The 17,671-nt window shown below is 40.2% G+C and overlaps 1 protein-coding gene across 2 annotated transcripts in view; it reads right to left on the bottom strand.

The window, feature by feature from the left end:
• Nucleotides 1-17,671, bottom strand: part of VWA3B (von Willebrand factor A domain containing 3B) — a 224,117-nt gene that overhangs the window by 57,114 nt on the left and 149,332 nt on the right. Inside the window, exons 20-22 of one of the 2 annotated variants that reach the window (XM_017871853.1) lie at nt 14,614-14,655; nt 6,359-6,477; nt 153-203 (exon numbers count right to left, since the gene is read on the bottom strand). In XM_017871853.1, the coding sequence (XP_017727342.1) occupies nt 153-203; nt 6,359-6,477; nt 14,614-14,655 (212 nt within the window). The remainder of the gene's footprint in view (nt 1-152; nt 204-6,358; nt 6,478-14,613; nt 14,656-17,671) is intronic. The other variant, XM_017871854.1, reaches the window with a different exon arrangement.

Here is a 17,671-nt window from a genome sequence, read left to right as displayed (position 1 = left end):
ATGAAAAAGTTTTGAAACTAGAAAAAGGTAGTGGTTTGCAGAATATTTTGAATATTTTAAATACCTCTGGGTGGTACACTTAAAAATGGTTAATTTTAGGTTACGTGAATTTCATAAAAAAAAAAAAGTGAGGAGGGAATGGAATGGCTTACTTTTCTTTTTCCTCTTGAGATAATGCTCGCCAAACAATTTTATTCAAGCGCCTGTTAAAAAAAAAAAAAGTCAACAATAATTTAGTAGCAATACTTCATTTCATGGCAAAAGGTTGACCCCAGGCATTGCAGTAGGAGCCCATCTAAGCATCATCTCCACTGAGCCAGGCCACTGTCATGTGCTTAAAGACACTGGATGTGTCACCTCAGCATCACTGCAGCAGCCTCATGGTTTTGTGGCAATTGTGTCAAATACTAAAGGAGGGCTCAGTCCCCAGCTCAGTCAGGTAAAACTCAGACTGAGTAAAGGCAATTGACAAACTGGTCTCCATCATCTCTGTTTTAAACCGTTTCTAAACACCCACCATTTTTCTTCTTATGGAAACATAACTGGGTTCTTTAGTTCGCTTTCTGTAGACATTCTTCTGCCTGGATTCTCAGATCAAAAGAGGTTAACAGGGTCACAAATAATAGGATTGGACACACTTTAGAGATAAAGCAGCCTGGTTGCCTTGTTTTCCAAATGAGGCTGCCAGGAAGGGCAGCTGGATGAAGCACCTTGCTCACCAAAACAAACATAGTCGTTTGTCTTCCTTCTTACTTTCAATGAGTGAATGTGAATCTGGAAAAGCCTTTTAGTACCCTCTAGAGAAATATTGTCACTATATTGTTATTAATTATATTAACTTCAAATTATTAATAACAATTTTAACATGATTGATATTATTTAATAATTAAGTTATTGATTGAATTGTTTTTTGGTATCACTAATTTGATGTTTGTATCAAGTAAATTATTTAACATTGTTATTTAATAGTATTAATAGTAACATGAATATTATACAGAACCAAATTTCCTGGTCATTTGCATTCACTAGTGAACAAATGTCAATTTCTTTTTCCATTTTGCTTCACTTTTCTCAAGATATTCAGAATATGAAAAGTAATTAATGACACATTTCCCCACCCCATCCCCAATATAACATTTCTAAGGAGTTTCCCAGCAAAGATAGGAGGCGGAGGTTGCAGTGAGCCGAGGTCACGCCACTGCACTCCAGCCTGGGTGACAGAATGAGATTCCGTCTCAAAAAAAACAAAAAACAAAAAACAAAAAACACTGCTTCCATACAACGAGGTAGGAGAATGCTGCTGCTCTTCAGGAGGCATTCTTCTAACCACTGGACCCAGCGTCAGCGGGACAGGGCTCAGAGGACACATTTCGGGTGGCCGCATTCTCCTGTCCTGCCCTCCCATCATGAGCCTGGTGAGAACACAGAAAGGGCGTCTGCATGGTGGTGAAGAGGGCAGACTCCGGAGCCACAACCCCAGGGCCCAAAGCTCAGTTAGCTTCTTCTCCTTCTTGCCGTGAGGCTTTGGGCCAGTGCCCAACTTCTCGGTAAAGGGGGGATAGTAATAGTACCGCTCCACTCCGAGTGTCACCATGGGGACTTGAGCTAGTGTGTACACAGCACGTAAATTGCGTCTGATCCAGGTAAATGTGCTGTAAGTGAAAGAAAAAGTGTCGGGAAGAGGGAAATAAGCCAGCTCAGTGCTCCTGTCTCACTTGAGAAGTTTTGTTCTTTGGGGCCTATTTGGAAATCGGCTTTCTTGAGTCAATAGTGATTAGTGATTCAGGTAATAATGATTAAGGCTTCCAAGACTGGTTAAAAGGATTTATAGTATGCGTTTTAGGTATTTTGTGTGTGTGTGCTTTTCTGAAAAACAAACAAACAAAAACCCCATTCACAATCCCCTTAAATGTAAATGCTGAGAGTGGAGGCAGTCTGGTGGGGAGGCCGGGAGTGTGGGTAAGGGCTCTGGGTTCAAACCTTGGTGGCCTCACTTTGCTGCTGTGTGATCCTATGCTACATAGCTTTTGGAAACTGTTTTCTCATTGATAACACAAGGCTAACACCACCTGCCCTTAGAATCCTTGAGAGGATTAAGTGAGACGCATACATACAGTGACCAGGAATAGCTCAATGTCTAGTCCCTCCAGGTTCTGAAAAGCAAGGCTTAGATATGCTGAGTCATCACTGGTAAATGTGGGTCCAGTTTGCCAGCACAGGTCTCTCATTTGAATTCACTTCTTTAGAACATATTTTTCCAGGAGCACATTTTTATAGCCTTTGTTATTGCCCTGTTTTCCATCTTCACTAAAATACTTCAATGGCTCTACTGACCAGGGAGGCCACTGCAGGAAAGCCAGTCAGAATGTGGGATGAGGGAGTCCCTGTGGGATTCGGGCTGGGCACTGGGCCTGAGGGCCTCTCTGCGGCTGGTGCAGCCCCATGATTCAGGGATTTTACTAACAACGGTTTCCCTCTTCGTTTTTTGTAGGAGAGTGAAATTTGGCTGAGGGATTGCATTCACCAACTTTCTGTATCTCTAATTCTCAAATCGGCTCGTGCCAAGAGTTGACTCATTTGCAAAGCAACTTGTAACTAGTGACACTTCAGAAGGCTGAGGAGCAGCCGGCCCAGCAAATCGGAGACGTAAGGAGAGGTTTCTAAGCATGGTCCCTGAGCCAGGCTAGAACGGATGCTGCTTCTGTGATCTGAGAGCGGTGACCTTGACCTTAGACTTTCAATGAAAGTAAGCAGCAGGCCGGGCGCGGTGGCTCAAGCCTGTAATCCCAGCACTTTGGGAGGCCGAGACGGGCGGATCACAAGGTCAGGGGATCAAGACCATCCTGGCTAACACGGTGAAACCCCGTCTCTACTAAAAAATACAAAAAAACTAGCTGGGCGAGGTGGCGGGCACCTGTAGTCCCAGCTACTCGGGAGGCTGAGGCAGGAGAATGGCGTAAACCCGGGAGGCGGAGCTTGCAGTGAGCCGAGATCTGACCATTGCACTCCAGCCTGGGCGACAGAGCGAGACTCCATCTCAAAAAAAAAAAAAAAAGAAAAAAGAAAGTAAGCAGCAGAAAACCACTCCAGAATCCAGCCAGCCCTGGCAATATCCACTCAAAGCTTATACTCAGACACACAAAGCCAAGCTTGCTGCCTGGATTCTTAAAATGAGACGAAAGGACTTAGTGCATGGGCACTAAGTGTGACCCCAATAATAAGTTTATGTCATTATTTTGACCAAAGGGCTATGAGCTTTCCATTTGCCTGGCCATCCCTAAACGGATGGATTTATGACGACACGAAGGTTGTTTTGAAAGTTACATGTTGCTTATCTTTGCTGGGAAACTCCTTAGAAATGTTACATTGGGGATGGGGTGGTNTGTGACCCCCAATAATAAGTTTATGTCATTATTTTGACCAAAGGGCTATGAGCTTTCCATTTGCCTGGCCATCCCTAAACGGATGGATTTATGACGACACGAAGGTTGTTTTGAAAGTTACATGTTGCTTATCTTTGCTGGGAAACTCCTTAGAAATGTTACATTGGGGATGGGGGTGGGAAATGTGTCATTAATTACTTTTCATATTCTGAATATCTTGAGAAAAGTGAAGCAAAATGGAAAAAGAAATTGACATTTGTTCACTAGTGAATGCAAATGACCAGGAAATTTGGTTCTGTATAATATTCATGTTACTATTAATACTATTAAATAACAGTGTTAAATAATTTACTTGATACAAACATCAAATTAGTGATACCAAAAAACAATTCAATCAATAACTTAATTATTAATATCAATCATGTTAAAATTGTTATTAATAATTTGAAGTTAATATAATTAATAACAATATAGTGACAATATTTCTCTAGAGGGTACTAAAAGGCTTTTCCAGATTCACATTCACTCATTGAAAGTCAGAAGGAAGACAAACGACTATGTTTGTTTTGGTTTTGCTGCTAAGAAAGGAGGCCTCTCTTTTGCCTAGGAAGGGGGTCCCTGTCCTTTCCTGAAATCCTTGGGAAAAGGTCATTGCAGTGGGAAGAACCAGATGACGATTTCACTCCGTGCACCTACAGTTATTTTAGCATCAGCAGAGTCAGGAGCGAAGGGGGAAGTAATGAACATCAGTTCTTCTTTATATATGATTTACGCAATCCTCACAACAGGCCTGTGAGATAGATGCTGTGAACAAGGAATCTGAGGCTCAGGACTGTCACACGCTGGAACACAGCTGCTGTCAGAACCAAGCAGGAAACCCCCACGAACCATCTGACCGCACAGCTCTATCTCACTCGTGGCCCTGCATCAGGCTTTCACAGGCCGGGTAATTATAGGACTCAAATATTTGAATTATTCAAGCAAACAACATTAGAATGTGAATGGTATTGCTATACTGCATTTTGAATGACTGAGTTTGAAGAATTGAATTATATAAAATTTGAATTAAATTTGAATAGTCATATACATATGGACACCTGCTAGGAATAGGGGATGCAGGAGGAAGCAAGGCTGGCTGAGCCCTGGCCTTGGGTGCTGACATCCCAGAGGGCAGAGATGGTCACCACACCACCACCCCTGCAGAAGCTGTGAGTGCTCTGAGGGCCACAAGCAGGGTGGGTGCGAAGAGGAGCTCCAGAGAGGCGTCTCTGAGGAGGGTCATTGGTGCTGAGGCGAGAAAGGATGAAAGACCCAGCTGGGAACAGCAGCGTAACGGGAGGGGAGCCGAGCTGGGAGGCATGGTCTGTCTGGAAGTCTCCGAACCACAGGGAAGGGTGAACCTTGAAGAGCTCAGCCTGCTTCCCAAAGGAACGCTCATTCTTGGTTCTTCGTTCCTCTCAGGTAAAGATTCAGAAATACTGAGGAGTCCACGGGGGCTGCGGAGGAGCCTGGTAAGGCGGCCTCCACTCTGGGGTGAGGGCAGCGATGGAGGCTCACGTTAAAGGGGGCTTGGAGAGGCCTGCGATGGGCACAGCGGGGCGAGGCCTGCCGTTGGAATGATCCTTCATGGGGCGGGATCAGGCCTTATATTTGTTTGACTGAGCACACACTAGACATACTGCAAAACGACAGCAGACCAACACACGCTGGCCTGGGCCAATCGTTAACTTCCCTGAGCTTTATTTCACCTGCCCACATGGTGGCAAATGACAACCCTACTGCACAGCTCCCAGAACCGAGGACAGGCTGGCCTGAAGAAGCCGAACGCTCGGAGTTTAACTAAGTTTGTGCACCCAGGATTAATTAAAGGCTGGGGACCGGGGAGAGAGGTGATTACAGCATGGACAAGGATCAGCCTGTGAGCAGAGTCTCCTGTCTCAGCAAGGACGCAAGGGCGATTTTCACTGTCGTCAACTTGATCATCATCTTGAACTTGATAAAAGTAATTTTAAAATTAAAAAAAAAGCCTATTATTTCCATTATCTCATTACTGTCGAGTTTTATTAGTCACTTTATAGAATGTTAGATGCCAAAATAATCAGATGCATTCTGCTAAAAGGAAAACTTTACAGATCTCATGGAAACATGAGATTTTTATGGATTTTGGAAAGGGAAGATGGTTTCTTTAAAACCTTGTTGAAGATATTCAGGTAAAGTACTAGATGCAGTACCTAGCATGTAGGAAGCCCCTACATTGGCTGCTGCCACTGTTGTTTATATTCCTTACGAGCAATTTTTTTTAGACAAGGTCTCACTCTATCACCCAGGCTGGAGTGCAGTGGTGCAGTCACAGTTCACTGCAGCCTCCAACTCCTGGGCTCGAGCAATCCTCCCCTCTCAGCCTCCCAAGTAGCTGGGACTACAGGCGTGCACTGCCACACCCAACCTATATTTATTTATTTATTTATTTATTTTTCATCGCAGAATTGTATTTTTATTTTTGTGGGTACACAGTAGGTGTATATATTTGTGGGTTACATGAAATATTTTGATACAGGCATACGATGTATAATAATCACATCAGGGTAAATGGGGTATCCATCACCTCAAGCATGTATCCTTCCTTTGTGTTACAAATACTCCAATTATACTCTTCTAATTATTTTTAAATGTACAATAAATTATTGTTGATTACAATCACCCTGTTGTGATATCATTTTTTAAGTTTTTTGTAGAGAAAAGGTCTCCCTATTGTTGCCCAGTCTGGTCTCAAACTCCTGACCTCAAGCTGGCCTCCTGCCTCAGTCTCCCAAAGTGCTGGGATTACAGGCATGAACTACCACACCCAGCCTGAACAATTTTTAAATAGCTGCTTCATTTAAAAAAAAAAAAAAAAACTGAACTAAAACAAGAGAAGTCTCCTCCTCCATAAAATAAATTCCACATCCATTAAAGAGCAGCCAAGTAATACTCACTTTTCATAGGTTTGAATTGCCTGTTCCACTTTTTGCTTGTAGATATTGAGTTTGGCTCCTTGGGGGTTAATTAATGTCATCTTATTTGTGTCGTTGCACACATGTGCCAGAGGGAACACCTACATGTCAATGGCAAAGGAAAGGAAAGTGTCACTTGATAGGTTAATGCATGCCTTCGAAAATATATCTACATAGCTGTACAATATGTTTTCTCTGACTATAAAGTCAATATACAGTAAGTGTAGACAATTAGAAAACAGTAAATCACAGAGAAAAAGAATCAGAGATATCACTGCTAACCTTTACCTTTCAATGTTTAAAACTATATATTTTAGAAATCACTACTACCACCACATACACACATGCACACACACACACACCCCAAACAACAACAACCAAAACTTTTCAGGAAACTAATCAGAATGGAGTTTCACTCTTGTAGCCCAGGCTGGAGTGCAATGATGTGATCTCTGATAAGAGATTCTTATACATGTCAAAGAATGCTTAGTGATCAATAAATGAGGCTTCTTTTCAAGTTCTTTCTCTCTGCACCTGGTACTTACTTCTGGGTTTTGGGATATCTTTGATTTCATGCCACACAGCTCCAGTGGGGAAAGACGGTAAATGTATTGGTTTGGTGGAACTTCAAATTCTGGCCTCCTTCCCCAATCTTGGGGGGACCCTTTCAATTTCAAAGTTCACTGTTAGCTTCTCCATGTATTCTAGCCAAGATTTACAGTTGTATTCAAAGGGAGAAACAGGGTGACGGATGCTTCCCTCATCTTCTCTAGAACTGAAACCCTACTTCAATCATTTTTCCAAATTCCTCTTTAATCTTACTAGTAACTGTAACTTTATGTTTACCTATTTGCATATTACCTACCTCTCTCTATCAGAATGTAAGTTCCATAAGACAAGAAATTTTGTGCTATTCACTTCTGTATTCCTATCACTTAGAATAGTACCTGGCACACAGTGTGCCCTCAACAAATGTTTGTTGATAAAGGAATAAATGCATGTTCCCAAAAGGTATATTCCATATATTAATATTTTTTAAAAACGCAAAAAAGCCTAACAGGAAAATGCCAAGTTATAGTATCATGGTTTCAAATGATTCCACCCACGAGGAGCACGTGGGCATTTCAGAAACGTGGGGAACTATTTTTAAGAAGTAAATTTTAAATTTTAATCGAGGTGACATAGTTTATGCTTTTATGTTTCCCCTTGCCTCCAAAATGATACAATAATGTTGTTGTTGTTGCTATGTTTAAGAAAATAATACAAAGAAGGCAGGAAGGAAGGAGACAAAGAAAGAAAAAGGAAGGAAGGAAGGAAGGAAGGAAGAAAAGAAAGAAAGAAAGAAAGAAAAAGAAAGAAAGAAAAGAAATAAGAAAGAAAGAAAACAAAAGAGAGAAAGAGAAGGACACATGCTAATAGATTTCTAGAGACAAAAAGCTGAGCAGAAATGTAAACATATGAGCAGGGCTGAAGCTGTGGGCTTGTTAAGCTGTGCGTCCAAAGATGGCAGGGCAGTGGGAGTTCAACTTCTGGAAAGCTAGTGGGACTAGGAGTGTTCTGAAAAGCAAAGGCCTATGTCAGGCTCAATGCCTGACGTCAGCACTGGTATGAGGGTCTCTCACCCCTGAAAGAAGGTCCTGCCTAGGGAGAGAGGACACTGATGTAGCCTCACAATCAAGACCTAAATCAAGGCACTCTTTGAATCTGTGATATCTACAACATTACCACAGAACAAGAGCCGTAAATGCCCATGAGGGTCGGAGAATGGATCAAGGGGACAGATTTAGGCAACTGCCAAATAGAAGGAGAAAGAGAAAAGGCAGAGTTTTAAAGAATCTTGTGAAAATAAGCCAACATACTAGAATTCCCAAGTACACACCAAAAAATGCCAAAATCATAGCTGAGCAAATTAACAATCAGAATGTCAATTCACATGATAATAAATTAATTTTATGAACCATCTAACAATGACTTTAAATTAATTATGATTAAAATTGTTTATTTATTATTAGGTTGTTCAAAGATGTTACAGCCATATAAAAGTACAAAAACTTACTAAAGTGCCATAAGAAGAAATGGATGGAGAAAAAAAAACAAGAAAAACAATTTAGCTTGGAAGAAAAGACATTGTAATTGAAATAAAAATAATCTCAATAGAATAAATTCTAGGCTAGACAAAATTTAAAAAAAAAAAGAACTGGTGAACTGGGTGATAGATAGTACTGAAGACTTTCCCCAGAATATAGCACAGAGAGACAAAAATAATATAGATAACTAGTTGATGATTGAGAAACTTCAATATATATTAATAGACATTTTAAAAGAATAGAATAGAAGGATGGTTAGATAATCAGCATTTGAAACCACAATAGCTGAGTTTTCTAGAGTTTAATAAAAGAAATAAGTCCTCAGATCAAAAATTAGCCCACAACAAAAGACTAAAAATAAATCCACACATAGACATGTCATCATAAGACTGCAGCATACTGAATCTAAAAGAAAATCTTAAAAGCAACTCAAACAATACAGACTGTATAGAGGAGTAGTATATATATCAGATAATAGATATGTGAAAAGAATTATCTTTATTTCCTAAGGGGAATTTACAGTTAACAGAGACCATTATATCCAGCTAAACTATCACTCAACAGCGAAGAGAAAACTAAAGGTGCTTTTTAGATATAAAGAGACATACAGCTGAAACTGTTAAAAAATTTAACTCTTCAAAGTTTAAAAAGATTACTGTATATGTTCTAAAGGCAAAAGTGAAACTCTAAATCACAGTGATAAGATTTTGGGGAAAGGTTTTTAGTGACTAATTAAAAGGTATTAAAATCCCCCATTGTGTTTGGGAGGAGAATAAAAATACAGAATACCTTGAGACTCAGTTTAAAAAATTGTTGGCCAGGTGCAGCGGCTCACGCCTGTAATCCCAGCACTTTGGGAGGCCGAGGCAGGTGGATCACTTGAAGTCAGGAGTTCAAGACCAGCCTGGCCAACGTGGTGAAACCCTGTCTCTACTAAAATACAAAATTAGCTGGGGGAGGTGGCAGGTGCCTGTAATCCAAGCTACACGGGAGGCTGAGGCAGGAGAATCACTTAAACCCAGGAGGTGGAGGTTTCAGTGAGCTAAGATCATGCCACTGCACTCCAGCCTGGGTGACAGTGCAAGACTCTATCTCAAAAAAAAAAAAAAAAAAAAAAAATTGTTGTGTACATTAAAACTTTTAAATGACCACTAAAGGAATAAAAATACAATTTACTGCTTCCACACAAGCTGTCGGGGGTCGGGGAAGAGGGAATATAGACAGCTTTATCCAACAAAAGGCAGGAAAGAAGAAAATTGACATTTAACAGAAAGCATAAAAAATAAGAGGTCAAAAAAAGTTCAAATATATTCGTATTTACAAAAAATGGTATTGCACTTAATGGAAAAATAGAGGAGAACAATAAATCAAGATAGATAAAATCTCAAAAACATAATGTTAAAACAAATAGTAAGTTTCATAATGGTGCTTCCAATGTAATACCATTTCTATAAAGTTTTAAACCTGTAGGACAATGTTTTAGTGCTTTTGTATTAGTAATATTAAAATAGGCTGGGCGCGGCGGCTCACCCCTGTAATCCCAGCACTTTGGGAGGCCGAGGCGGGCGGATCACCTGAGGTCAGGAGTTTGAGACCGACCTGGCCAACATGGCAAAACCCTGTCTCTACTAAAAGTACAAAAAAAAAATTAGCCAGGTATGGTGGCATGCGCCTGTAATCCCAGCTGCTTGGGGGGCTGAGGTAAGGGAATCGCTTGAACCCAGGAATCAGAGGTTGCAGTGAGCCGAGATTGCACTACTGCACTCCAGCCTGGGCAACAGAGTGGGACTCTGTCTCAAAATTAACTAACTAACTAACTAACTAAATAAATAAATAAATTAAACATATATGGAAACTCATGCTAGGGTTTATCTCTGGAAAAGGAGGAATGGAAAGTGGAATAAAAGGGGTTGCACAGGGGCTGCAACTTTATCTGAAATGCTTTATTTTAAAATAGTGGAAAAAATTTAAAAATAGGTTTGAAACTATCAATAGGGGTTACTTCTAAAAATCGAGATTTCAAGACAAGTGAAGAAGCTAGACAGGACTTTTACTTTGTACTGTATTGTTTCATTTTTTAAAAACTACATATATTTAATTTGGTAATTCAACCATCAAAGACTAAAACAAACAAACAATGAGCAAAGATTTAGAAAACTCAAGAGAAAGAAAGTTAAGAAACTGCACAGTCCAATCTTGCTACTTAACAACCACATGAATGCAGCATGTGGCTTCTAAACAATTCTTGTCAAAGAGAAGGAACCAGACAGCGGGCTGAAAGGTGGGAGGACTGAACTTTGAAAACAGAATGAAGCTTGTAGAAATTTAAAAAACATAAAATCATCTCTCAAAATAGAGCTATATGTCACATAAACTTTTAGAAGAAAAAAAAGACCAGTCTCAACAAAATGAAAGTCCCTTAGGGTTTTCTCTCCTTGGAAAACATACCCCGTTAGAAGTCTGAAAATAGCTCTCCAAACTTGCCAAGTATGGCACCACTGTGAATCGATACCACAGAATACTAAGCAACATAACATTTTACCATGATCAGTTTGACTCCTGACTTAACGTACTTAAGAAAAACCCACTGTTTAGTGTTCTACTTCCCTCTTTTGTGGATTTCAACCTCGTGCCTTTCGTGGCCATTGTGTGCTTCAGTGTGGTAGTAGCTCAGATTTGGCTTGTGTTCACCCACTCTCGTCCTTTCCACATGCAGATGCAGGGAAAGCCAAAGTCATACCCCACACTTCGAGTCTGACATCTTAGTTTTTACAACATGGTGGCTGCATGGAGCTCACAGGAAATGTTCTCCTTATGATGTCAAATTTCGTGTCACTATGAGGTCATAAGGGGCATTCTCATAAGGACTTGGGGGACAGAATCATGGCACCCCCAGCTTCTGTAAGAAAGCAAGTGGGGAGGGAGCTGAGGTTAATGAAAACATTGAGAGCTCTGTTTGAGAGGGAATAAAACCACCTGATCATGGCACCTTGGAGAATGTTTACTTATTACTGTTATAATGAAAATCAAGCATAACTGGCTAACGAGGGACTCTTCTGGATAATATTTAATTTAAAAAAGGGAGGATTAAGGTATTACCTACTTTAATTCAATTCTCTTGAGGTTAACCTAGAAGCCTTATCAAATTGATATGAATAATTACACCATGTGTGACAAGGTTGTAACTAGTAGAGAGGCAGAGGTAGTGATCGAGATGGGGATGGAGGGTGCACAGAGATAGTCACTGACTATGGCCAGGCGCGGTGGCTCACGCCTGTAATCCCAGCACTTTGGGTGGCTGAGGCACGTGGATCACGAGTTCAGGAGATTGAGACCATCCTGGCTAACACAGTGAAACCCTGTCTCTAATAAAATTACAAAATATTAGCTGGGCGTGGTGGCGGGTGCCAGCTACTTGGGAGGCTGAGGCAGAAGAATGGCATGAACCCAGGAGGTGGAGCTTGCAGCGAACCAAGATTGCGCCACTGCACTCCAGCCTGGGTGACAGAGCGAGACTCTGTCTCAGGCCAATCTGGGTTGATTCTGTTACAGTTCTCCCCACTGTGAGATGAAAGACTCTGTAAGCAACCGCTATACTCAATAGCGATTATCAATAGTGATAATAATATTTATCCTTACTCTCTGCCAGGCACTGAGCACTCTATATGTTTTCTTATTCAATTCCTTTATAGACAAATGCATCTAATTGCAGTTTTGTTGTATGTCTTTCCTCTTCATCAAACTTTATAATCTTTTATTCCCCTTTACAATTACTAGTTTCTAGAACAAAACATGTCCCAAATAATCATTTATTAAATACACGAAAGACTAAAACTATATATAAATTAATGGCTGAGATTTAAAACTTTTTTTTAAAGTTTACCATGTTATAAAACATAATTGTTTGGATTCCACCAAATTTGAATTCTTTGTAGTTGAGGCACAGGATGAAACATAACTATGCTGTTCAAGTGGTGTTTCCTAAAATATGAATAATGTGAAAACAGTTTAAGAGATATATTTAGCTTACATAAGAAAACATTCACAAATGATAAAAGAATTGAAATTGAAATTGAAATACCATTTAGCAGTCTTTTGATTTTTTTTTTTTTTTTTTTGGTTTTACTGTTAACTGTTCTAAGGGATAGCAAAGAGATACAGGAAAATGAGCATTCTTTAAAATTCCAAGTAAACTGCTCCCAATTGGGAGGAATAGTTCAATAAACTGTAGTAATTCATATTACTGAATGTTAGTGTAATCACTAAAATTCATCCCAAAACGGCTGTTGTAAGGAAAAATGTTCATAACATATGCTAAAGTAAGAACCACAGCTATTGATTGTTAAAGTACAACAGGTAGAATTCCACCTGACAACATTCTAGCTGTGTTAAAAAGCAATCACAAAGCATTTTGAAATTGAGAAACTAGTGTGAAACTGGTGATTATCTATTGTTCAACCCTGGTTGAATTCTCCAGCTTCACTGTTTTTCAACTAAATCAGTTCCTCCAGTAAATATCGCAGAGCTTTCTATCAGATTGGCCAAGGAGAGGCTCTGATTGGATGTGTGTAATGGAAATGTAACAGCTGTGTAAATCCCACACAGGGAATCTTTGAATGTAGGTGCAACAGCTTTATAGACATTACAGTTGTGCCAATGGCCAAGTGCCAAAACTTAAATGTCCGCCTTTCAAAATGAAACACTTGCAGGCTCCATAGAACAAAATGAAAGCAGGGCTACAAAACAGCTGGCCAAATGACGTGTCAGTAAGATCATTCATAAACCCATGAGAATATGTTACTACAGTATAAATTACATGGTGGCCCTTGCCTGTAATCCCAGCACTTTGGAAGAGCGAGGCAGGTGGATCACAAGGTCAGGAGTTCAAGACCAGCTTGGCCAATATGGTGAAATCCCGTCTCTACTAAAAATACAAAAAAATTAGCCAGGCATGGTGGCGCACACCTGTAACCCCAGCTATTTGGGAAGTTGAGGCGGGAGAATTGCTTGAACCTGGGAGGCAGAGGTTGCAGTGAGCTGAGATCGCACAACTGCACTCCAGCCTAGGTGACAGAGCAAGACTCTGTCTCAAAAAAAATAAAAATAAAAAATTACATCTCACAGTTTTTCAATCTAAACTTTTAGAAAATAAGACTCTATTCTCAATTTAACTTTAAATTAACATATTTCAATTAAAACGCTGAGCATTTAAACTAGTATAGTAGATAAGTATATGCCAGCATGGAACAATGTTCATGGATAGGTGGTTGAAAAACACAAGTACAAAACAGGATGTTTGGTTTGATTTCATTATGATAAAAACAAAAACAAGGAACAAATGGTCTAGATCTCTATATATACAAAGTAAGAAGGTCTGGCCAGATAACCAGGAGATGATGGGGTGGATGATAACTATTGCTTCTTTCCTTTTCACTTACCTACATTTTCTAATTTTTCTACACACAGAATATATACATATGTAGGTTTTGTGATAACTGTTTTAAATTTTAATTAAAAAGCTTTTCTATCAGTGTACAGTTTTGTGTTCATTGCTATTATATTTAAAAGCAACAAAATGTCATGACTTGACAGCACCCCTAGCCTCTTTGCACCAAATATTCCTTGTCAGCTAAATGGCGAGATGAATAGCCACCTCACAGGTCGCTCTAAGTTTTAGATGAGGTATTTGATGATAGCAAATGCTTTACTCAGAACCTAGTATGTGATGAGGGTGCATCACCTACTAGATTAGGGAGCTTGCCATGGTCCTTCAGGATTAAATGACAGAGCTGGAGCACCAATCCAGGCTATCCGGCCACAAAGCTATGTGCAGAACCCGGAGAAGGACGGACAACACAGGGAGCCTTGACGGGAGGCTGTAAAAGACATTACGATAACGATGATGATGATGGCTGATGATGTAGACTCTCCAGTGGTACAGACCAATCTTCCCAAATTATTTCAATGTTTTTCAAAGCAACCAGCAAATAAAGAGCTTTAAATTCTAGGTTCATTACGTAGCTACATCAGTTTTATTGTGTATACGACTTGGGGATGAGTTAATCCTTTTGAAAGAGCTGAGATAAAATTATTGAGTCCATCTTGCATCTTGTAATGAAGAGTTGCTAGGGCAACCACTTTGCTCAATACCTCATTTCCAAGGTGACCGATTGGAGGCTGGTCCGGGAAGCACTGAAAACCAAAACAGCATTGTGTTCCAGAAGAAGAAACAGCCCATACCTAAGTGATGAATGAAACAAAGAGCTGGGGACAAAGCCAGACACTGCTTTCCAACTCTATGCAGACAGATGCGGCCGTGCACAAACACAAGATGAAGAGGCAATTAAGATTCTCAGTGAAGTAAGACTCTAGTGTGCTTCCTTTTCAACTCCATTCTACGTTTTGTCTGCTGTTTCATAAAGGTCCATATATCAAAAAGGTATACATCCCATGAGGGGGAGATATTTGAGATTATGATTCTGTTATTCTTTCAATTTCCAGTCAGAGAAAATATAAGGGAATCAAAGATACAAAAGTGCTTTGGATGTGAGACCGGAGATCACTGCAGTGTATGCCTGTCATCACGGTGATTCTTACTATGAATAAGGGAGGGCAAGTGTGCTGTGCAGTGCCTACCTACGTGCAGGCTGTCTTGAGAACTCACAATGCCACAAAAGGCACCAAGCACAAGTGCCCACGGGATGCACTTGAGAACTGTTCATCCCCTCCCCTGGGCTTTGTGTTCTAGAGGCAGATGACTAGAATGCCCCCCTGAAGAACAGGACCCTCACTACTCATCCTTTATTTATCCCCTGCTTGATATTCCAGGCTGGAATCTGGAGAATCACTCTTGGCATTTTTCTTTCTCTCAGCCCCACATCATTGACTTGACTTTATAAAGAGCTTGAGCCCATCCGCAGTGTTCCAGCCACACAGCCTACTGGTTCCAGCCACCCAGCTCTGCCTCCTGACTGCCCCCATCTCCCCAGCCTCATGCCTCTCCAACTATTCTCTGTGTGCCAGCTAAAACCCCAAATTAACCTCTCTCCTCTGCTAAAAACCCCTCCATTCCCCTCAGGATGAAGTTCAAAATCCTTAATTCAATCAAGGCCCTTCCTTCCCCAGCTTTATCACCTTCTCCACTCACACTAAACTTCTCTGGAATGACAAACATTCTCTGTCCCTTAGGCTTCCCCAGAGCTCCCCCACTGCCTGGGGCTCTCTTCCCATCTCTCCATCTTCATAACTTCTCTTCCCCCGGGTCTGAACTCAGATGCCACTACTAAGGCAAGCCTTCTGTGGCCACTGAAGCCAGGTGAGGGGCATCTCCTGCGTCTTTATTCAGCACTTCCCACTCGTCACATTTAACTAGAACTTCTCTCATTTTCATTGCTATTTCCTCCTGAGACTGTCAGTTGTGCTTGGGTAGGAATGTTGGCTTTCTTGTTTGGCGCTGTATTCTAGAGCCCAACACAGGCATATATCATAGGCATAAATTTGTTGAATATTTTTATAATACAAGTCAACATCTTAAGTGCCTGCTAAGTACTTTCCACTCTATGCATTACTTCTTTTAATCCCATGACAACCTCAGAGTAGGCATATTATTATCCACAGAGTATGGATATGTCACATTCATCTCAGAGGAAAAAATTTGTAATTGTTGGACTGAATATTAAGTTTGCTTTTTCAGCATATGAACCAAGGAGGAAAGAATAGGCTGAATAAAGATCTTATGTCTGCATACTACTTTCAGGGTTTTCAAAGCATTTCTACACACCTAGGACTAATGATTATCAAGTATTATACACAGTTCCTCTTAGGAAGAGAGCATTATTTTACTCTGTCTGTGGGGCTACAGACTAGTGAAAATGCACCATGAATTCGGAGGATGATTTGAATTATCAAAATCTAAAATGCACATACTCTTTGGGTCCAACCATCTGACTTGAGGGAATTTATTCCAAAGACAGATTAATACAGGTGCCCAAAAATCTACGTGCAAAGAAACCTCTTACAGGAATGTTTGTAAGAGGGGAAGGAAGGACACAATGTAAATATCCATTAATAATGGGGAAGAGCCTTGCAACTACAGGCATGAGACCATCTACCTGTGTGGAAAGGGCTCTAAGACAAAATTTTTAAAATAGTAAATGTATACAGTATTGTCTTATTCACGTTTATTCAAGTTCTTATGTGTCTACGTATAAATATGTTATGCGTGCACGTACTTACATACGCATATGTAGAAAAAAGATTGGAAGGAAATTCACCAAACTATTCAACATCTTTCCTTCATGGATAGGCGTGGTGGTGAGAGAAGCCTCCTCTAAAGACTTAAGCATGGTTTAAATCTCATATACTGAGAATTATTCATATATTACTTATCAGATAAAAATAAAGCAGTTAATCAAAAATTAAGTTCCCATTACGTTTACATTATTTTATCATTTGCTTTCAGGTCTGTTTTACTTTCTTCTTTTTTTTTTTTTAAGACAAAGTCTCCCTCTTTTGCCAGGCTGGGGTGCAGTGGTGCTATCTCGGCTCACTGCAACCTCCGCCTCCTGGATTCAAGCAATTCTCCTGCCTCAGCCTCCCGAGTAGCTGGGACTACAGGTGACCGCCACCACACCCAACTAATTTTTTTGTATTTTTAGTAGAGATGGAGTTTCACCATGTTGGCCAGGACAGTCTCAGTCTCCTGACCTCGTGATCCGCCTGCCTCGGTGTCTCAAAGTGCTGGGATTACAGGTGTGAGCCATCACACCTGGCCAGGTCTGTTTTTCTTAACATTTTTCTCAGTGTATAATTAATATATGTTCAGAGTTAAAAGTACTACAATACAAATTAAAAACTACATAAATTAAAAAAAAAAAAATCTCCAACAATCTCACCACCCAGCTAAACTGTTAACATTTTGGTAAAAGAAAAAAGGGAGGGAAGGAGAAAGTACCACTATGCCTATCTCAGTCACATGTACAACCAAATTTCTAACACACTATATACTCTGATTTTTTTTCATTTAGCATGATATTTCATTTAGCATGAGGGCTTTTCATTGTGTGAAACTTATTCTTTAGAAATGTGATACCTGATGAATGTATGACACTTCATTATATGAATTTGTGTTGTTTTCCATTGTTGGCTATATGGCAGCAGTAATTTTTCTCTGCACTTATACTTCAGTATCTCTAGTTATTTCCTTACA

Source organism: Rhinopithecus bieti, unplaced genomic scaffold (assembly GCF_001698545.2).
Source record: "Rhinopithecus bieti isolate Rb0 unplaced genomic scaffold, ASM169854v2 scaffold_6935, whole genome shotgun sequence".
Classification (NCBI taxonomy): Eukaryota; Metazoa; Chordata; class Mammalia; order Primates; family Cercopithecidae; genus Rhinopithecus; species Rhinopithecus bieti.
The sequence above is the reverse complement of the archived record's forward strand: the minus strand, read 5'-3'. Positions and strand labels throughout refer to the sequence as shown.